The sequence below is a fragment of the Pimephales promelas genome, chromosome 12, assembly GCF_988280905.1.
Source record: "Pimephales promelas chromosome 12, fPimPro1.hap1.1, whole genome shotgun sequence".
Lineage (NCBI taxonomy): Eukaryota > Metazoa > Chordata > Actinopteri > Cypriniformes > Leuciscidae > Pimephales > Pimephales promelas.
The window spans coordinates 9,516,844-9,539,739 of record NC_142780.1 but is presented as its reverse complement, the minus strand read 5'-3'; the positions used below and the strand labels follow the sequence as shown (position 1 = coordinate 9,539,739).

The window sequence follows — 22,896 nt, the reverse complement described above, 5'->3', positions numbered from 1 at the left end:
AAAGTAATAGTTTGAGGTATATATGAACGATGAGATCTATATGTGCACCGAGTTTCATATTATTACATGCAAGCGTGTTTGATTTATGGACCAAGTTTTCGGACCCCGTTCCAGGGGGCGCTGTCTAGCCCCCCTGCCACGCCCGGGTACCATCTTCAGCCCTGCCCTGATGGCCGCGGATTCTGACCCGCGTGCAAAGTTTCAAGAGTTTTTGAGCATGTTAAGGGCCCCAAAAGTGCCCAAATAGTCGTATAAATAATAATAATAATAATAAATATAGCTGCGAGCAGCGATTGCGGGCCCAAGCCGGTGGCACCGCAACCCCGATGCCTTTAGTTACCCAAAGGCACCAGGATGGTGGTACCGCCGGCTTTGGCCCTTTATCGCTGCTCACAGCTATATTTATATTTAATATAAAGCCGGTGGCACCGCCACCTTGGTGCCTTTAGGGTTATTCTGTACGACGTGTAAAAACGTAACCCCCGCTTTGACTATCAAAAAGAAGTGTATTGTAGAGCTTGCATCAATGCGGACTCGATGCGCTGTGCGCTGTAACTCCATGTGGCTTTAAGCGCATCATTCTCCACTCGGGATGCGCATAAGCGTTTTGTGCCACACTGTACTGAGCCTTTCATATCATAATGCAGTGACGCAATGACAGATTATTAATTGCCTTTCTTGTTCTGTTCCATCTATTATATGTTGATAATAGATAGGACAGAGCACTAAAAACCTCAAACAAAGCACTAAAAACTTAAGCTGTTTGCTGTGTAGTCTGAGAATGAGCTGTTTGATTTGCACCCTCTTCCTCTTCACTGTCCTCCATAAAAACCAGCTATCCAGGTCCATGTTGTTCTAGAAAGTTTGTATGTTGCTGTCTCAATTAACATCTCTGCTATACATTTAAAACATGGCTATATCTAAAATAATTTATCTTTTTGATTTTTGTTATCTTGTTTTTCATGATTATATTTTACAACAATACAAAGAGCAATGTGTATTTTCCATTAATATAGTTTGTAATGGCTTTTTTTGTCATAGATTATAATCATATATTTTTTGGATTTGTTATTTATCTTTATAATGAAGTTGTCTGTATTAAGTAGATTGTGTTTAACACACACGAGAGTGATTCATTAGTTCAACACATAGTTATAGAAATTCTACTTTATCTAAAAAAAACCCTGCACTTTATACACACACACACACACACACACACACACACACACACACACACACACACACACACACACACATAAATACATGTAAATAAAAATACCAAAAAAAAACATCAAATGTGTTTTTAGTCAGAGTATTATTTTATACAGAAACAAATATTTGTAATTCAGATAAGAATGAAGTTAGTGTTTTAAAATCTTAAGGAAAACAAATATATTGAAATATAGCACATGAATTTTAAATTCATTCAACTTCAATTACAAATACAATCTTACTTTTATTTAAAGCAATCTATACATTTAAAAGATGGGGGTTATATGCCTATTTTGTCATTTAAAAATATTGTTATGCAAAATTGTTATGCAAAAAGACAAGGACTTAGAAACAAGGACTTGTAGGAAAAATCACAGCCAGCCACACACACACACATAAACACAGACAACAGCCCTCCCCTCCCCACACAGACACACACACCCACACACACAGAGAGAGAGAGAGAGAGAGAGAGAGAGAGAGAGAGAGAATCGCAGGGGAAATAAATCCATTCAAACTACAATATCTGACTTTCTGTTGCTCAGAGCGAATGACTTTAAATTGGAAAGTTGATCGGCTTGACGAGAACAATATACGTGGTAAGTTTTGTAACTGTAGGTAAATTGAGCAAAGTTATAACACACTTTATGTGTCCTTTTTTAGTCATAAAATTCATTTCCTCGCCACGGCCAGACCGTTCTAGATATCAAAAATCCGTCCAGAATTAAGCATCCTCAATGTCTTGACTTCATGCACACCGAGTTTGGTTGTGATTGGTAAACACATGCATTGTGATTAATTGTCCTAGGAGAAATACATCAATTCAAACAACCCATAATTCATAATTCATAAATAACTTCCATTTGAACTGTCATAAAACTTAGAGCACGAAAGTTGTTTGGCCTGATGTGATCTATAATTGTACCGAGTTTCATATTAATTCATGCAAGTGTGTTTGATTTATGGACAAATGTTCGAATCCCAGTCCAGGGGGCGCTGTCGAGCCGCCCTGCCACGCCCGGTTACCAGTTTCAGCCCGGCCCTGATGGCCATGGGTTCTGACCCGTGTGCAAAGTTTCAAGAGTTTTCGAGGCTGTTAAGGCCCCCGAAAATGCCAGAGAAGTCGCACACAGCAAATAAAGGGTTAAAATTAACCTGACAAGCCCCCCTCCTCTCACTCACACAGAGAGACACTGAGAGACTGGCAAAATTCTGAGATTTTCTCTACATTCAAACAAACATATCTGACTTTCTGTGGGTCCTAGCTAATGAGTGTCAATTAGAAAGTTGTCCGGCTCGAGGAGTACAATATACATACCGATTTTTGTAACTGTAGATAAAACTAACAACCCCACTTTTGTCAAAAGGTGGCGCTACTGAGCCCTCACCACGCCCGTTTCTGCAACTTTGCACATGTCTACTGGCTAATAAATGTGATGTGTCTGTCGAGTTTCATGCAATTTAAAGCATGCTAAGGGTCTCAAAAGCATCCTAAAAGCATCCTAAAAGAAGGGTAAAGTTTGATGCGTCGCCACGGCAACAGTTTCAAAGATATCAAGAATCCATTCACAGGTCTACATCTGCCGTATGTTTACATTATACATATGAAGTTTGAAGCAAATCGGGTAAAAATAAAAGGGTGATATCAAAGCATTTTGAAAGTGACACACTTCCTGCTGCCAGTTGGTGGCACTATAACTTTGACTCACAATAGTCACATCCATGTGATCGTCCTCTTACAGCGAACATACTGCTGAAGTTTCATCAAGATCAGTTAATGTATGCTGAAGTTATAACAAACTTCCTGTTTCACGTTTCTCGCCATGATTTCGTTTCCTCGCCACGGCCAAACCGTTCGAGATATCAAAAATCCCCACACAAGCTTTCATCCTCAATGTCTTGACTTCACGCTGACCGAGTATCGTCGAATTTGGATCAAAGCTCTAGGAGGAGTATTTCAAATACCATTGCGAGCGTTTTACAAAAAAACCTCAATAGCCGACTTCCTGTTGGGCTGGGGTAAAAAGTAAAAGCGCGAGGTATAGATGAAACGATGAGATCAACATGCGTACCGAGTTTCATATTATTACATGCAAGCGTGTTTGAGTTATGGACCAAGTGTTCGGACCCCATTCCAGGGGGCGCTGACGAGCCCCCCTGCCACGCCCAGGTACCATCTTCAGCCCGGCTCTGATGGCCGCGGGTTCTGACCCGTGTGCAAAGTTTCAAGAGTTTTCGAGCATGTTAAGGGCCCCAAAAGTGCCCGAATAGTCGTAAGAAAAATAATAATAATAATAATAATAATAGAAAAGAATAATCCTAAGGAAAACAATAGGGCCTTCGCCCTTTCAGGGCTTGGGCCCTAAATATAGCTGCGAGCAGCGATGGCGGGCCCAAGCCGGTGGCACCGCAACCCCGGTTCCTTTAGTTACCTAAAGGCACCCAGGTGGCGGTGCCGAAGGCTTTGGCCCTTTCATGATTAAATGTTAAAACGGCTTGCCATACTCTGTCATTTCGACTAGTCACAGTTATGTTACAGATATCTTAAATGATAATACAGACTATCCAAAATGTAATTACGAATAGACAGAAAGACGTTGATGATATCTACAATGTTAATTCCGGACAGGCAAACTTAGCTTTTAAATGTTAAAAGGGCTTGCCATACAGGGACGTAGGCTCAGAGAGAGGCTCACCATATTCAAACCAAAATATCTGACTTCCTCTTGGTCCGAGCTAATGACTATGTATTAGAAAGTTGTCCGGCTTGAGGAGTACAATGTATATAGCGATTTTTGTAACTGTAGATAAAACTAACAACCCCACTTTTGTCAAAAGGTGGCGCTATTTAGTCCTTGCACTATGCCCGTTTCTGAAACTTTGCACATGTCTACTGGCTAATAAATGTGATGTATCTGTTGAGTTTCAAGCAATTTCAATTTCAATTTGACTGTTGAAAAGAAGTGCGCCGATTAGATTCTCAGGATCGGTATCGGCTCTGACACTGCCATCTTTGACGAGGCTGATTCAAATTCTATATTGTGCATATATACTATTCTATGTTAGGCACAAAGGCACAAAAACTTTCTAAAGTACCATAAAGTTTTTGTGTACTGTATTATTAGTGTTCTGAAGCTATTATGTGATATAGAAATTAATATTTAAGTCATTAAATTCAAGAACACAAACTTTTCCCTCTCTGCGCCTGTCAGTCATTCTCCATTCAGCATTCAAACAGCACGTCACATTCGGTTACAGTCAATGATGAAACGATCTTCAAGATGATTGAATGTTAATCCTATTATACTGGATCTTTAAGATAAAGGTCTAAAGGTCTATATTTTCGAATGAAGAAACTTTTTCTTGCTGGACTTTATTGCTGTAACTTAATCGTGTTACTTTCTACCGGGTGTCGGACGCTGTCGGTTAGATCACAACACTAGAGTCAGAGCACTATAATTGTTCTTCACGCACACAGTAACTGAAATTTAAAACCTTTAAAAGAAAAGGCTCAATAAACTATTGCATAGATAGATAATGTATAATACACTGTTCATAAATATGTATTTCCTTTGTGCTTTGAACTTTTCAATACGGACTCACTGCGCTGTAACTTCATGTGGCTTCAAGCACATCATTCTCCGCTCGGGATGCACATAAGTGCTTTGTGCTGCACCGTATTGGAGCCGTAATATCATAATGCAGTGACGTAATGACAGATTATTAATTGCCTTTCAATTATATGTTGCTGCGTCATTAAACATCTGTCCTATGCATTTCAAACATTTATAGCAGCCATGGCTATATGTTTTTATGATTTTTGTTATCTTGTTTTTCATGAATGTATTTTTCAAAAATAAGAGCAATGTGTATTATCTATTATTAATATGGTTTATAATAGCATTTTTGTCATATATTATGACAAAGTAATCATATGATCCACCAGCGAGGAACCAGCAGAACAGAGTGAACATTCTTTCTGTTTAGTTCAATCCTACTTAATAGGAATTTATTTAAAATGCTCGCTCTACTCCACACCATTAATGTCTTGTGCGGACATCCGTATTTTGACTTTCGGTTTTAAGTAAGCGATTTAAAAGCTCCCAAGTCCCAGCAGAGTCACACGTTGATTAACCGGTGGGAATATACACAATAGGCCTACCTGATATTGAACACAAGAGGGCAGTATAGCACTACGTATGACTCAGATTATTATTTTTTTCTGAATTTTACAACAATTCTGGCTGTTTTTGAACGTAAACATAATTCTTAAATGAAAAAAAGGAAAAATTGGGGACGTTATAATATTTGTATAATTTAATTTAGAAACAAATGATGTGTAATTACATTTTTAGAAGATATGAGGCTTTTAGTGTTTACTTTTTTGACATTACTTTAATCTTTTGCCATAGTTGCACATGTCTACTGGCTAATAAATGTGATGTATCTGTTGAGTTTCAAGCAATTTCAAGCATGCTAAGAGTCCCAAAAGCATCAAAAAAGAATGTTAAAGTTTGTTTCGTTGCCACGGCAACAGTATCAAAGATATCAAAAATTCATTCACAGGTCTACATCTGCCGTGTATTTACATTATACAGATGAAGTTTGAAGCAAATCGGTTAAAAATAAGAGAGTGATTTCAAAGCATTTTGAAAGTGACACACTTCCTGCTGCCAGTTGGTGGCGCTATAACTTTGACTCACAATAGTCACATCCATGTGATCGGTCTCTTACAGCGAAAACACTGCTGAAGTTTCATCAAGATCAGTTAATGTATGCTGAAGTTATAACAGACATCCTGTTTCATGTTTCTCGCCATAATTTCGTTTCCTTGCCACGGCCAAACCGTTCGAGATATCAAAAATCCCGTGGCACTTTTTCATCCTTAATGTCTTGACTTCACGCTGATCGAGTTTCGTCGAATTTGGTTCAGTGCTCTAGGAGCAATAATTTAAATTCCATTGCATGTGTTTTAAACACAACCCTAAATAGCCAACTTCCTGTTGGGCTGGGGTAAAAAGTAAGAGTGTGAAGTATATATGAAACGATGAGATCTATATGTGTACCAAGTTTCATATTATTACATGCAAGTGTGTTTGATTTATGGACCAAATTTTCAGACCAAGTTTATTGACCAAGTTAATCTGATTAATAAACTAATTATATAAAACTATTGTCAATTCACTACAATTAAACTAGTTATATGCCTTTACTTATAAAAAATAAAAATAAAAACTTATTTAAAAAATACCAGGCTTGAGAAATGTATTTTCTTTATGCAGGTCATACACACAGCAGTGAAATGGTTAAGCCCCCTCCCCCTGCACACACACACAGACAGCCAGCCAGCCAGCCAGCCAAAGACACATGTAGGCTCAGAGTGGCCATATTCAAACAAAAATATCTGACTTTCCGTGGGTCCTAGCTAATAAGTGTCAATTAGAAAGTTGTCCGGCTCGAGGAGTACAATATACATACCAATTTTTGTAACTCTAGTTAAAACTAACCACCCCACTTTTGTCAAAAGGTGGCGCTACTGAGCCCTCACCACGCCCGTTTCTGCAACTTTGCACATGTCTACTGGCTAATAAATGTGATGTGTCTGTCGAGTTTCATGCAATTTGAAGCATGCTAAGGGTCTCAAAAGCATCCTAAAAGCATCCTAAAAGAAGGGTAAAGTTTGATGCGTCGCCACGGCAACAGTTTCAAAGATATCAAGAATCCATTCACAGGTCTTCATCTGCCGTATGTTTCCATTATACATATGAAGTTTGAAGCAAATCGGGTAAAAATAAAAGGGTGATATCTAAGCATTTTGAAAGTGACACACTTCCTGCTGCCAGTTGGTGGCGCTATAATTTTGACTCACAATAGTCACATCCATGTGATCGTCCTCTTACAGCGAACACACTGCTGAAGTTTCATCAAGATCAGTTAATGTATGCTGAAGTTATAACACACTTCCTGTTTCACGTTTCTCGCCATGATTTCGTTTCCCCGCCACGGACAAACCGTTCGAGATATGAAAAATCCCCTCGCAAACTTTCATCCTCAATGTCTTGACTTCATGCTGACCGAGTTTCGTCGAATTTGGATCAAAGCTCTAGGAGGAGTATTTGACATTCCATTGCGATCGTTTTACAAACAAACCTCAATAGCCGACTTCCTGTTGGGCTGGGGTAAAAAGTAAGAGCGCGAGGTATAGATGAAACGATGAGATCAACATGTGTACCGAGTTTCATATTATTACATACAAGCGTGTTTGAGTTATGGACCAAGTGTTCGGACCCCGTTCCAGGGGGCGCTGACGAGCCGCCCTGCCACGCCCGGGTACCAGCTTCAGCCCGGCTCTGATGGCCGCGGGTTCTGACCCGTGTGCAAAGTTTCAAGAGTTTTCGAGCACGTTAAGGGCCCCAAAAGTGCCCAAAAGGTAGTAAAATAATAATAAATATAGCTGCGAGCAGCGATGGCGGGCCCAAGCCGGTGGCACCGCAACCCCGGTTCCTTTAGTTACCTAAAGGCACCCGGGTGGCGGTGCCGAAGGCTTTGGCCCTTTCATGATTAAATGTTAAAACGGCTTGCCATACTCTGTCATTTCGACTAGTCAAAATTATGTTACAGATATCTTAAATGATAATACAAACTATCCAAAATGTAATTACGACTAGACAGAAAGACGTTGTTGATATCTACAATGTTAATTCCGGATAGGCAAACTTAGCTTTATACAGGGACATAGGCTCAGAGAGAGGCTCACCATATTCAAACCAAAATATCGGACTTCCTCTTGGTCCGAGCTAATGACTATGTAATAGAAAGTTGTCCGGCTTGAGGAGTAAAATGTATATACCGATTTTTGTAACTGTAGATAAAACTAACAACCCCACTTTTGTCAAAAGGTGGCGCTATTTAGTCCTTGCACCATGCACGTTTCTGAAACTTTGCACGTCTACTGGCTAATAAATGTGATGTATCTGTTGAGTTTCAAGCAATTTCAATTTCAATTTGACTGTTGAAAAGAAGTGCGCCGATTAGATACTCAGGATCGGTATCGGCTCTGACACTGCCATCTTTGACGAGGCTGATTCAAATTCTATATTGTGCATATACTATTCTATGTAAGGCACAAAGGCACAAAAACTTTCTAAAGTACCATAAAGTTTTTGTGTACTGTATTATAAGTGTTCTGAAGCTATTATGTGATATAGAAATTAATATTTAAGTCATTAAATTCAAGAACACGTAAACTTTTCCCTCTCTGCGCCTGTCAGTCATTCTCCATTCAGCATTCAAACAGCACGTCGCATTCGGTTACAGTCAATGATGAAACGATCTTCAAGATGATTGAATGTTAATCCTATTATACTGGGTCTTTAAGATAAAGGTCTAAAGGTCTATATTTTCGAATGAAGAAACTTTTTCTTGCTGGACTTTATTGCTGTAACTTAATCGTGTTACTTTCTACCGGGTGTCAGACGCTGTCGGTTAGATCACAACACTAGAGTCAGAGCACTATAATTGTTCTTCACGCACACAGTAACTGAAATTTAAAACCTTTAAAAGAAAAGGCTCAATAAACTATTGCATAGATATATAATGTATAATACACTGTTCATAAATATGTATTTCCTTTGTGCTTTGAACTTTTCAATACGGACTCAATGCGCTGTAACTTCATGTGGCTTAAAGCACATCATTCTCCGCTCGGGATGCACATAAGTGCTTTGTGCTGCACCGTATTAGAGCCGTAATATCATAATGCAGTGACGTAATGACAGATTATTAATTGCCTTTCAATTATATGTTGCTGCGTCATTAAACATCTGTCCTATGCATTTCAAACATTTATAGCAGCCATGGCTATATCTTTTTATGATTTTTGTTATCTTGTTTTTCATGAATGTATTTTTTAAAAATAAGAGCAATGTGTATTATCTATTATTAATATAGTTTATGATAGCATTTTTGTCATAGATTATGACAAAGTAATCATATGATCCACCAGCGAGGAACCAGCAGAACAGAGTGAACATTCTTTCTGTTTAGTTCAATCCTACTTAATAGGAATTTATTTGAAATGCTCGCTCTACTCCACACCATTAATGTCTTGTGCGGACATCCGTATTTTGACTTTCGGTTTTAAGTAAGCGATTTAAAAGCTCCCAAGTCCCAGCGGAGTCACACGTTGATTAACCTGTGGGAATATACACAATAGGCCTACCTGATATTGAACACAAGAGGGCAGTATAGCACTACGTATGACTCAGATTATTATTTTTTTCTGAATTTTACAACAATTCTGGCTGTTTTTGAACGTAAACATAATTCTTAAATGAAAAAAGGGAAAAATTGGGGAAGTTATAATATTTGTATAATTTAATTTAGAAACAAATGATGTATAATTACATTTTTAGAAGATATGAGGCTTTTAGTGTTTACTTTTTTGACATTACTTTAATCTTTTGCCATAGTTGCACATGTCTACTGGCTAATAAATGTGATGTATCTGTTGAGTTTCAAGCAATTTCAAGCATGCTAAGAGTCCCAAAAGCATCAAAAAAGAATGTTAAAGTTTGTTTCGTTGCCACGGCAACAGTATCAAAGATATCAAAAATTCATTCACAGGTCTACATCTGCCGTGTATTTACATTATACAGATGAAGTTTGAAGCAAATCGGTTAAAAATAAGAGAGTGATTTCAAAGCATTTTCAAAAGTGACACACTTCCTGCTGCCAGTTGGTGGCGCTATAACTTTGACTCACAATAGTCACATCCATGTGATCGGTCTCTTACAGCGAAAACACTGCCGAAGTTTCATCAAGATCAGTTAATGTATGCTGAAGTTATAACACACATCCTGTTTCATGTTTCTCGCCATAATTTTGTTTCCTCGCCACGGCCAAACCGTTCGAGGTATCAAAAATCCCGTGGCACTTTTTCATCCTTAATGTCTTGACTTCACGCTGATCGAGTTTCGTCGAATTTGGTTCAGTGCTCTAGGAGCAATAATTTAAATTCCATTGCATGTGTTTTAAACACAACCCTAAATAGCCGACTTCCTGTTGGGCTGGGGTAAAAAGTAAGAGTGTGAAGTATATATGAAACGATGAGATCTATATGTGTACCAAGTTTCATATTATTACATGCAAGTGTGTTTGATTTATGGACCAAATTTTCAGACCAAGTTTATTGACCAAGTTAATCTGATTAATAAACTAATTATATAAAACTATTGTCAATTCACTACAATTAAACTAGTTATATGCCTTTACATATAAAAAATAAAAATAAAAACTTATTTAAAAAATACCAGGCTTGAGAAATGTATTTTCTTTATGCAGGTCATACACACAGCAGTGAAATGGTTAAGCCCCCTCCCCCTGCACACACACACACACACACAGACAGCCAGCCAGTCAGCCAGCCAGCCAAAGACACAGAGACACAGAGACATGTAGGCTCAGAGTGGCCATATTCAAACAAAAATATCTGACTTTCTGTGGGTCCTAGCTAATAAGTTTAAATTAGAAAGTTGTCCGGCTCGAGGAGTACAATATACATACCAATTTTTGTAACTCTAGTTAAAACTAACAACCCCACTTTTGTCAAAAGGTGGCGCTACTGAGCCCTCACCACGCCCGTTTCTGAAACTTTGCACATGTCTACTGGCTAATAAATGTGATGTGTCTGTCGAGTTTCATGCAATTTGAAGCATGCTAAGGGTCTCAAAAGCATCCAAAAAGCATCCTAAAAGAAGGGTAAAGTTTGATGCGTCGCCACGGCAACAGTTTCAAAGATATCAAGAATCCATTCACAGGTCTACATCTGCCGTATGTTTACATTATACATATGAAGTTTGAAGCAAATCGGGTAAAAATAAAAGGGTGATATCAAAGCATTTTGAAAGTGACACACTTCCTGCTGCCAGTTGGTGGCGCTATAACTTTGACTCACAATAGTCACATCCATGTGATCGTCCTCTTACAGCGAACACACTGCTGAAGTTTCATCAAGATCAGTTAATGTATGCTGAAGTTATAACACACTTCCTGTTTCACGTTTCTCGCCATGATTTCGTTTCCTCGCCACGGACAAACCGTTCGAGATATAAAAAATCCCCTCGCAAACTTTCATCCTCAATGTCTTGACTTCACGCTGACCGAGTTTCGTCGAATTTGGATCAAAGCTCTAGGAGGAGTATATGACATTCCATTGCGAGCGTTTTACAAACAAACCTCAATAGCCGACTTCCTGTTGGGCTGGGGTAAAAAGTAAGAGTGTGAGGTATAGATGAAACGATGAGATCAACATGTGTACCGAGTTTCATATTATTACATACAAGCGTGTTTGAGTTATGGACCAAGTGTTCGGACCCCGTTCCAGGGGGCGCTGACGAGCTGCCCTACCACGCCCGGGTACCAGCTTCAACCCGGCTCTGATGGCCGCGGGTTCTGACCCGTGTGCAAAGTTTCAAGAGTTTTCGAGCACGTTAAGGGCCCCAAAAGTGCCCAAAAGGTAGTAAAATAATAATTATTATAATAATAATAATAGTAAAGAAAAATAATCCCAAGGAAAACAATAGGGCCTTCGCCCTTTCAGGGCTTGGGCCCTAATTATAATAATAATAGTAAAGAAAAATAATCCTTAGGAAAACAATAGGGCCTTCGCCCTTTCAGGGCTTGGGCCCTAATTAACCTGACAGGCGCCCCTCCTCTCACTCACACAGAGGGACACTGAGAGACTGGCAAAATTCTGAGATTTTCTCTACATTCAAACAAACATATCTGACTTTCTGTGGGTCCTAGCTAATGAGTGTCAATTAGAAAGTTGTCCGGCTCGAGGAGTACAATATACATACCGATTTTTATAACTGTAGATAAAACTAACAACCCCACTTTTGTCAAAAGGTGGCGCTACTGAGCCCTCACCACGCCCGTTTCTGAAACTTTGCACGTGTCCACTGGCTAATAAATGTGATGTGTCTGTTGAGTTTCATGCAATTTCAAGCATGCTAAGGGTCTCAAAAGCATCCTAAAAGAATGGTAAAGTTTGATGCGTCACCACGGCAACAGTTTCAAAGATATCAAGAATCCATTCACAGGTCTACATCTGCCGTATGTTTACATTATACAGATGAAGTTTGAAGCAAATCGGGTAAAAATAAAAGGGTGATATCAAAGCATTTTGAAAGTGACACACTTCCTGCTGCCAGTTGGTGGCGCTATAACTTTGACTCACAATAGTCACATCCATGTGATCGTCCTCTTACAGCGAACACACTGCTGAAGTTTCATCAAGATCAGTTAATGTATGCTGAAGTTATAACACACTTCCTGTTTCACGTTTCTCGCCATGATTTCGTTTCCTCGCCACGGCCAAACCGTTCGAGATATCAAAAATCCCCTCGCAAACTTTCATCCTCAATGCCTTGACTTCATGCTGACCGAGTTTCGTGCCGTGTGTTTGAATTCTCTAGGAGGAGTATTGCACATTCCATTGCGAGCGTTTTACAAACAAACCTCAATAGCCGACTTCCTGTTGGGCTGGGGTAAAAAGTAAGAGTGTGAGGTATAGATGAAACGATGAGATCAACATGTGTACCGAGTTTCATATTATTACATTCAAGCGTGTTTGATTTATGGACCAAGTGTTCGGACCCCGTTCCAGGGGGCGCTGTCTAGCCCCCCTGCCACACCCGGGTACCATCTTCAGCCCGGCTCTGATGGCTGTGGGATCTGACCCGTGTGCAAAGTTTCAAGAGTTTTCAAACCCGTTAAGGGCCCCAAAAGCCGCTAAGAGTCTCAAAATCATCAAAAAAAAGAATTTTAAAGTTTGATGCGTTGCCACGGCAACAGTATCAAAGACATCAAGAATCCATTCACAGGTCTTCATCTGCCATGTATTTACATTATACAGATGAATTTACATTATACCTTTCATGATTAAATATTAAAACGGCTTGCCATAGTCTGTCATTTTGACTAGTCACAATTATGTTACAGATATCTTAAATGATAATACAAACTATCCAAAATGTAATTACGACTAGACAGAAAGACATTGTTGATATCTACAATGTTAATTTCCGGATAGGCAAACTTAGCTTTTAAATGTTAAAAGGGCCTGCCATACACGCACGTAGGCTCAGAGAGTCTCACCATATTCAAACCAAAATATCTGACTTCCTCTTGGTCTGAGCTAATGACTATGAATTAGAAAGTTGTCTGGCTTGAGGAGTACAATGTATATAACGATTTTTGTAACTGTAGATAAAAATAACAACCCCACTTTTGTCAAAAGGTGGCGCTATTTAGTCCCTGCACCATGCCCGTTTCTGAAACTTTGCACATGTCTACTGGCTAATAAATGTGATGTGTCTGTTGAGTTTCATGCAATTTCAAGCATGCTAAGAGTCTCAAAAGCATCCTAAAATAATTTCAAAGTTTGAAGCTTTGCCACGGCAACAGTTTAAAAGATATCAAGAATCCATTCACAGGTCTACATCTACCGTATGTTTACATTATACAGATGAAGTTTTTCATCTGTTTTTCATCATTATACAGATGAAGTTTTTCATCTGTTTACATTATACAGATGAAGTTTTTCATTCATATTATTTCATGCAAGCGTGTTTGATTTATGGACCAAGTTTTCGGACCCCGTTCCAGGGGGCGCTGTCTAGCCCCCCTGCCACGCCTAGGTACCATCTTCAGCCCGGGCCTGATGGCTGTGGGATATGACCTGTGTGCAAAGTTTCAAGAGTTTTCAAACCCGTTAAGGGCCTCAAAAGCCATTAAGAGTCTCAAAATCATCAAAAAAAAAAGAATTTTAAAGTTTGATGCGTTGCCACGGCAACAGTATCAAAGATATCAAGAATCCATTCACAGGTCTTCATCTGCCATGTATTTACATTATACAGATGAAGTTTGAAGCAAATCGGGTAAAAATAAGAGGTTGATTTCAAAGCATTTTGAAAGTGACACACTTCCTGCTGCCAGTTGGTGGCGCTATAACTTTGACTCGAAATAGTCACATCCATGTGATTGTCCTCTTACAGCGAACACACTGATGAAGTTTCATCAAGATATGTTAATGTATGCTGAAGTTATAACACACTTCCTGTTTCACGTTTCTCGCCATAATTTTGTTTCCTCGCCACGGCCAAACCGTTTGAGATATCAAAAATCCCCTCACAAACTTTCATCCTCAATGTCTTGACTTCTTGCACACCGAGTTTGGTTGTGATTGGTAAACACATGCGTTGTAATTTGATGTATTTCTCCTAGGACAACTATTCAAACAACCCATAATTCTCAACTTCCATTTTAATTGTCGTAAAACTTAGAGCACGAAAGTTGTTTGGCCTGATGTGATCTATAATTGTACCGAGTTTCATATTAATTCACGCAAGTGTGTTTGATTTATGGACAAATGTTCGAATCCCAGTCCAGGGGGCGCTGTCGAGCCGCCCTGCCACGCCCGATGACCAGCTTCAGCCTGGCCCTGATGGCCATGGGTTCTGACCTGTGTGCAAAGTTTCAAGAGTTTTAGAGGATGTTAAGGCCCCCGAAAATGCCAGAGAAGTCGCACACAGCAAATAAAGGGTTAAAATTAACCTGACAGGCGCCCCTCCTCTCACTCACACAGAGAGACACTGAGAGACTGGCAAAATTCTAAGATTTTCTCTACATTCAAACAAAGATATCTGACTTTCTGTGGGTCCTAGCTAATGAGTGTCAATTAGAAAGTTGTCCGGCTCGAGGAGTACAATATACATACCGATTTTTGTAACTCTAGTTAAAACTAACAACCCCACTTTTGTCAAAAAGTGGTGCTACTGAGCCCTCACCACGCCCGTTTCTGAAACTTTGCACATGTCTACTGGCTAATAAATGTGATGTGTCTGTCGAGTTTCATGCGATTTGAAGCATGCTAAGGGTCTCAAAAGCATCCTAAAAGAATGGTAAAGTTTGATGCGTTACCACGGCAACAGTTTAAAAGATATCAAGAATCCATTCACAGGTCTACATCTGCCGTATATTTACATTATACAGATTAAGTTTGAAGCAAATCGGGTAAAAATAAAAGGGTGATTTCAAAGCATTTTGAAAGTGACACACTTCCTGCTGCCAGTTGGTGGCGCTATAACTTTGACTCACAATAGTCACATCCATGTGATCGTCCTCTTACAGCGAACACACTGCTGAAGTTTCATCAAGATCAGTTAATGTATGCTGAAGTTATAACACACTTCCTGTTTCACGTTTCTCGCCATAATTTCGTTTCCTCGCCACGGCCAAACCGTTCGAGATATCAAAAATCCCCTCGCAAACTTTCATCCTCAATGCCTTGACTTCATGCTGACCGAGTTTCCTGCCGTGTGTTTGAATTCTCTAGGAGGAGTATTGCACATTCCATTGCGAGCGTTTTACAAACAAACCTCAATAGCCGACTTCCTGTTGGGCTGGGGTAAAAGTAAGAGTGTGAGGTATAGATGAAACGATGAGATCAACATGTGTACCGAGTTTCATATTATTACATTCAAGCGTGTTTGATTTATGGACCAAGTGTTCGGACCCCGTTCCAGGGGGCGCTGTCTAGCCCCCCTGCCACACCCAGGTACCATCTTCAGCCCGGCTCTGATGGCTGTGGGATCTGACCTGTGTGCAAAGTTTCAAGAGTTTTCAAACCTGTTAAGGGCCCCAAAAGCCGCTAAGAGTCTCAAAATCATCAAAAAAAGAATTTTAAAGTTTGATGCGTTGCCACGGCAACAGTATCAAAGATATCAAGAATCCATTCACAGGTCTTCATCTGCTATGTATTTACATTATACAGATTAAGTTTGAAGCAAATCGGGTAAAAATAAGAGGGTGATTTCAAAGCATTTTGAAATTGACACACTTCCTGCTGCCAGTTGGTGGCGCTATAACTTTGACTCACAATATTCACATCCATGTGATCGTCCTCTTACAGCAAACAAACTGCTGAAGTTTCATCAAGATCAGTTAATGTATGCTGAAGTTCTGACACACTTCCTGTTTCACGATTCTCGCCATAATTTCGTTTCCTCGTCACGGCCAAACCGTTCGAGATATCAAAAATCCCCTCGCAAACTTTCATCCTCAATGCCTTGACTTCATGCTGACTGAGTTTCGTGCCGTGTGTTTGAATTCTCTAGGAGTAGTACTTCAAATTCCATTGCGAGTGTTTTATGAACAACCCTAAATAACCGACTTCCTGTTGGGCTGGGGTAAAAAGTAATAGTTTGAGGTATATATGAACGATGAGATCTATATGTGCACCGAGTTTCATATTATTACATGCAAGCGTGTTTGATTTATGGACCAAGTTTTCGGACCCCGTTCCAGGGGGCGCTGTCTAGTCCCCCTGCCACGCCCGGGTACCATCTTCAGCCCGGCCCTGATGGCCGCGGATTCTGACCCGTGTGCAAAGTTTCAAGAGTTTTTGAGCATGTTAAGGGCCCCAAAAGTGCCCAAATAGTCGTATAAATAATAATAATAAATATAGCTGCGAGCAGCGATTGCGGGCCCAAGCCGGTGGCACCGCAACCCCGATGCCTTTAGTTACCCAAAGGCACCGGGATGGTGGTACCGCCGGCTTTGGCGCTTTATCGCTGCTCACATCTATATTTATATTTAATATAAAGCCGGTGGCACCGCCACCTTGGTGCCTTTAGGGTTATTCTGTACGACGTGTAAAAACGTAACCCCCGCTTTGACTATCAAAAAGAAGTGTATTGTAGAGCTTGCATCAATGCGGACTCGATGCGCTGTGCGCTGTAACTCCATGTGGCTTTAAGCGCATCATTCTCCACTCGGGATGCGCATAAGCGTTTTGTGCCACACTGTACTGAGCCTTTCATATCATAATGCAGTGACGCAATGACAGATTATTAATTGCCTTTCTTGTTCTGTTCTATCTATTATATGTTGATAATAGATAGGACAGAGCACTAAAAACCTCAAACAAAGCACTAAAAACTTAAGCTGTTTGCTGTGTAGTCTGAGAATGAGCTGTTTGATTTGCACCCTCTTCCTCTTCACTGTCCTCCATAAAAACCAGCTATTCAGGTCCATGTTGTTCTAGAAAGTTTGTATGTTGCTGCCTCAATTAACATCTCTGCTATACATTTAAAACATGGCTATATCTAAAATAATTTATCTTTTTGATTTTTGTTATCTTGTTTTTCATGAATATTTTACAACAATACAAAGAGCAATGTGTATTTTCCATTAATATAGTTTGTAATGGCTTTTTTTGTCATAGATTATAATCATATATTTTTTGGATTTGTTATTTATCTTTATAATGAAGTTGTCTGTATTAAGTAGATTGTGTTTAACACACACAAGAGTGATTTATTAGTTCAACACATAGTTATAGAAATTCTACTTTATCTAAAAAAAACCCTGCACTTTATACACACACACACACACACACACACACACACACACACACACACACACACACACACACACACACACACACACACACACCACACACATAAATACATGTAAATAAAAATCCAAAAAAAAAAAAAACATCAAATGTGTTTTTAGTCAGAGTATTATTTTATACAGAAACAAATATTTGTAATTCAGATAAGAATGAAGTTAGTGTTTTAAAATCTTAAGGAAAACAAATATATTGAAATATAGCACATGAATTTTAAATTCATTCAACTTCAATTACAAATACAATCTTACTTTTATTTAAAGCAAACTATACATTTAAAAGATGGGGGTTATATGCCTATTTTGTCATTTAAAAATATTGTTATGCAAAATTGTTATGCAAAAAGACAAGGACTTAGAGACAAGGACTTGTAGGAAAAATCGCAGCCAGCCACACACACACACACATAAACACAGACAACAGCCCTCCCCTCCCCACACAGACACACACACCCACACACACACACACAGAGAGAGAGAGAGAGAGAGAGAGAGAGAGAGAGAGAGAGAGAGAGAGAGAGAATCGCAGGGGAAATAAATCCATTCAAACTAAAATATCTGACTTTCTGTTGCTCAGAGCGAATGACTTTAAATTGGAAAGTTGATCGGCTTGACGAGAACAATATACGTGGTAAGTTTTGTAACTGTAGGTAAATTGAGCAAAGTTATAACACACTTTATGTGTCCTTTTTTAGTCATAAAATTCATTTCCTCGCCACGGCCAGACCGTTCGAGATATCAAAAATCCGTCCGGAATTGAGCATCCTCAATGTCTTGACTTCATGCACACTGAGTTTGGTTGTGATTGGTAAACACATGCCTTGTGATTTGATGTATTTCTCCTAGGACAATTATTCAAACAACCCATAATTCATAATTCATAAATAACTTCCATTTGAACTGTCATAAAACTTAGAGCACGAAAGTTGTTTGGCCTGATGTGATCTTTAATTGTACCGAGTTTCATATTAATTCATGCAAGTGTGTTTGATTTATGGACAAATTTTTGAATCCCAGTCCAGGGGGCGCTGTCGAGCCGCCCTGCCACGCCCGGTTACCAGCTTCAGCCCGGCCCTGATGGCCATGGGTTCTGACCCGTGTGCAAAGTTTCAAGAGTTTTAGAGGATGTTAAGGCCCCCGAAAATGCCAGAGAAGTTGAACACAGCAAATAAAGGGTTAAAATTAACCTGACAGGCGCCCCTCCTCTCACTCACACAGAGAGACACTGAGAGACTGGCAAAATTCTGAGATTTTCTCTACATTCAAACAAACATATCTGACTTTCTGTGGGTCCTAGCTAATGAGTGTCAATTAGAAAGTTGTCCGGCTCGAGGAGTACAATATACATACTGATTTTTGTAACTGTAGATAAAACTAACAACCCCACTTTTGTCAAAAGGTGGCGCTACTGAGCCCTCACCACACACGTTTCTGAAACGTTGCACATGTCTACTGGCTAATAAATGTGATGTGTCTGTCGAGTTTCATGCAATTTGAAGCATGCTAAGAGTCTCAAAAGCATCCTAAAAGAATGGTAAAGTTTGATGCGTTGCCACGGCAACAGTTTCAAAGATATCAAGAATCCATTTACAGGTCTTCATCTGCCATGTATTTGCATTATACAGATGAAGTTTGAAGCAAATCGAGTTAAAATTAGAGGGTGATTTCAAAGCATTTTGAAAATGACACACTTCCTGCTGCCAGTTGGTGGCGCTATAACTTTGACTCACAATAGTCACATCCATGTGATCGTCCTCTTACAGCGAACACACTGCTGAAGTTTCATCAAGATCGGTTGATGTGTGCTGAAGTTATGATACACTTCCTGTTTCACGTTTCTCGCCATAATTTTGTTTCCTCGCCACGGCCAAACCGTTCGAGATATCAAAAATCCCCTCGCAAACTTTCATCCTCAATGTCTTGACTTCACGCTGACCGAGTTTCGTCGAATTTGGATCAAAGCTCTAGGAGGAGTATTAAAAATTCCATTGCGAGTGTTTTACGAACAACCCTAAATAGCCGACTTCCTGTTGGGCTGGGGTAAAAAGTAAAAGCACGAGGTATAGATGAAACGATGAGATCAACATGTGTACCGAGTTTCATATTATTACATGCAAGCGTGTTTGATTTATGGACCAAGTGTTCGGACCCCGTTCCAGGGGGCGCTGTCTAGCCCCCCTGCCACGCCCGGGTACCATCTTCAGCCCGGATCTGATGGCCGCGGGTTCTGACCCGTGTGCAAAGTTTCAAGAGTTTTTGAGCATGTTAAGGGCTCCAAAAGTGCCAAAAAGGTAGTAAAATAATAATACTAAAGAAAAATAATCCTTAGGAAAACAATAGGGCCTTCGCCCTTTCAGGGCTTGGGCCCTAATAATAATCGTTAGGAAAACAATAGGGCCTTCGCCCTTTCAGGGCTTGGGCCCTAACAATAGGGCCTTCGCCCTTTCAGGGCTTGGGCCCTAATAATAGAAAAGAATAATCCTAAGGAAAACAATAGGGCCTTCGCCCTTTCAGGGCTTGGGCCCTAATAATAATAATCCTAAGGAAAACAATAGGGCCTTCGCCCTTTCAGGGCTTGGGCCCTAATAATCCTAAGGAAAACAATAGGGCCTTCGCCCTTTCAGGGCTTGGGCCCTAATAATCCCAAGGAAAACAATAGGGCCTTCGCCCTTTCAGGGCTTGGGCCCTAATAAATAATCCCAAGGAAAACAATAGGGCCTTCGCCCTTTCAGGGCTTGGGCCCTAATAAATAATCCCAAGGAAAACAATAGGGCCTTCGCCCTTTCAGGGCTTGGGCCCTAATAATAATCCTAAGGAAAACAATAGGGCCTTCGCCCTTTTAGGGCTTGGGCCCTAATAATCGGAAGGAAAACAATAGGGCCTTCGCCCTTTCAGGGCTTGGGCCCTAATAAACAAATACAAAATTAAAGTATAAGCCAGCAGCCCCTCACGGACAACACACAAAACAGAACACAAAAATCACAACATAAAATCAGACCTGTTCCTCTCTCCACTATCGTCGCTCCTCCTTTGCCTCCGCTCCTCCGTGAGAGTTGCGAGACAGACCGTTGCGTCTAACAAGTATTGTTCATTACCACTCACGCCACCGGCCTCGCGCCACTCTTATGTCCCTGTCCCTTGGCCTCAATATTATATCGCCACAATATTTATTCAGCAACATGACAAGCCAGTGAATTAACAGGTTTCAATTGTTGCTTTGTTGCACAGTGCGCGACATTTTATCTACATGTAATGCGGCTAAAGTTTTGACACTGAGTCAACGGGCTCTGTCTAATTCTTTCTTTTTCGCTTGTTTATCGTCATCATTTTCTTCCTTTTACCTTTCTTTGTTTTATCCTATCCTCCTATCCTATCCTACCCTTCTGTGTAAGAGCGCTCTCTTGTGATCAACGCGTACACAAGCATGATTGACACTGCTAATACACTCCTCCTGGCTCTGAGTGGTTGTTTCTGACCGGGAGCGGTGTATTTCTGCAAATGGCAATAGGACCACTGGAGGAGCCAGAGGAGCTTGATTTATTTCACAGATCATCTATCTCATAGTCTACTGTCAGGACATAATGACAGTTTTAACAAATATGTAAAAAAAAAAAAATTGTTTACACATGTTACCTACTGCAGCTTTAATAGAATTATATTTTTTAAAGAAAATTTGTAAGAAAGAGAAGTATTATTCAAGTTCAAGAACTTTAACAAAAATGCTTTACAAATTTATACTACAGTCATTTGATGTACGTAGATAAGAACTTGATGTAGTTTGTCCAGTTGCTATGCCTTAAGCTTTGTTGAAATGTAGTATCACATAATTTTTCTAATGCAAGGTGAACAATTTGTTTTTAAGTTTTGACTTCATCTACCAGCATTATATCAGTTACATACCTCTCTGATGTATTTTTTTAACTTCAGTGCAAGGTACTTTAGGTTCATAGTACTAACATAATCCACCCTCTTTCTTCTAGATGTAAACCACTGCGAGAGGAAGGTATCTCGCTGTGCCAGTGTAAAAAACCTCACTCTGGAAGACCTGCTGATCTTGATGGACAGTTTACCTGGTGAGAAAGTGAGCGACAAGGATGTACGGGCTCTGGTTCACTCCTGTCCCTCACAACGTTACATCATACAGCTCCTTCACTTGTGGAAGATTCAGAATGGAAGTCAGGACCTGGCCAAGGCTTTATCTCACAGTCTTCGCAAACTACGTTCGAAAGGCGCCCGCCATCCCCTTCTAAAAATTCTAAAGAGGATCAGTCGGATTATTAGCGTGTTATCCATACACCGTATGTATGAGAAGATGATTATAAACATGATCCAGGACAACACATGTTTCAAAACTAAACTGTACAATGACTAATTATACTGTATCGAAGGACAATACAAATAGAGTTATTTAAATGAAAAGAAACTGTACCTAAATTTGGACAGGTGTGGGCTAAAAGGGGACAGAGTTGGTTTACTGATATGTTGTTAAGATGCTTTTTTTCTTGTGGCCTGTTATTCTTTTTTTATATTGGACTGAAACTTTGCGCTTTATTGCAAAATTGAAATATTAGCCCAAGTGCTAAAGGAAAATCACCAAGGTTCTTGTTTGACCTGCTAGGTCTCTGAAACGGAATGCTTTATTAAAGTTGTAAATAATGGAAATTGGTTGTGAATGTATAATAAAATAGAGAGCAGTTATGTTTTATTTAACTGCAATTCAGGTTTTAATGTGTTTATAAAATAAAATTAAAAAAAACATTTATCAATGTCAGAAAACTGGACTGGAATTTGTTTATAATTTATGGATAAGTGTGACTGTTTTGATATTGATGTTTACCACCAAATATTCTCATAATCACAGTGATCCGATTAAAAAAAAAGCTTTTAGGCTCCCAAATATTATATAAATATGGCCACCATAACCTTGTCTTTACTGATTGTGATGTATCTTTATATGATCTACTATACATGTAAAGATAATAAGGGTAAATTTAATTTAGAACAATAGGAAATTAGCCTATTATTTATTCACCTTTAAAAATCAGTTGGTTTTTTTTAATTATCAGATTTTTTTATTTGTTCTAATAAGATATGATAAGACAAAGCTCACACTAAAATTGTTAAATATTTTTTTCAGTCTAAAATGGCCCCAATTGTAAATACAAGGGTTAACATAAGTATCAGGTCTGCCAGGATGTAATGAAACAC

General features: G+C 39.5%; 1 protein-coding gene across 3 annotated transcripts in view; it reads left to right on the top strand.

Annotated features, from left to right (window-relative positions):
- The window catches only part of LOC120491255 (tumor necrosis factor receptor superfamily member 11B), a 306,943-nt gene extending 284,479 nt beyond the window's left edge, over window positions 1–22,464 (top strand). For all 3 annotated transcript variants that reach the window (XM_089117469.1, XM_089117465.1, XM_089117466.1), the window contains one exon: window positions 21,669–22,464. In XM_089117469.1, the coding sequence (XP_088973595.1) occupies window positions 21,669–22,060 (392 nt within the window). In that variant the 3' untranslated portion in view covers window positions 22,061–22,464. The remainder of the gene's footprint in view (window positions 1–21,668) is intronic.
- Window positions 22,465–22,896: the final 432 nt, after the last annotated feature.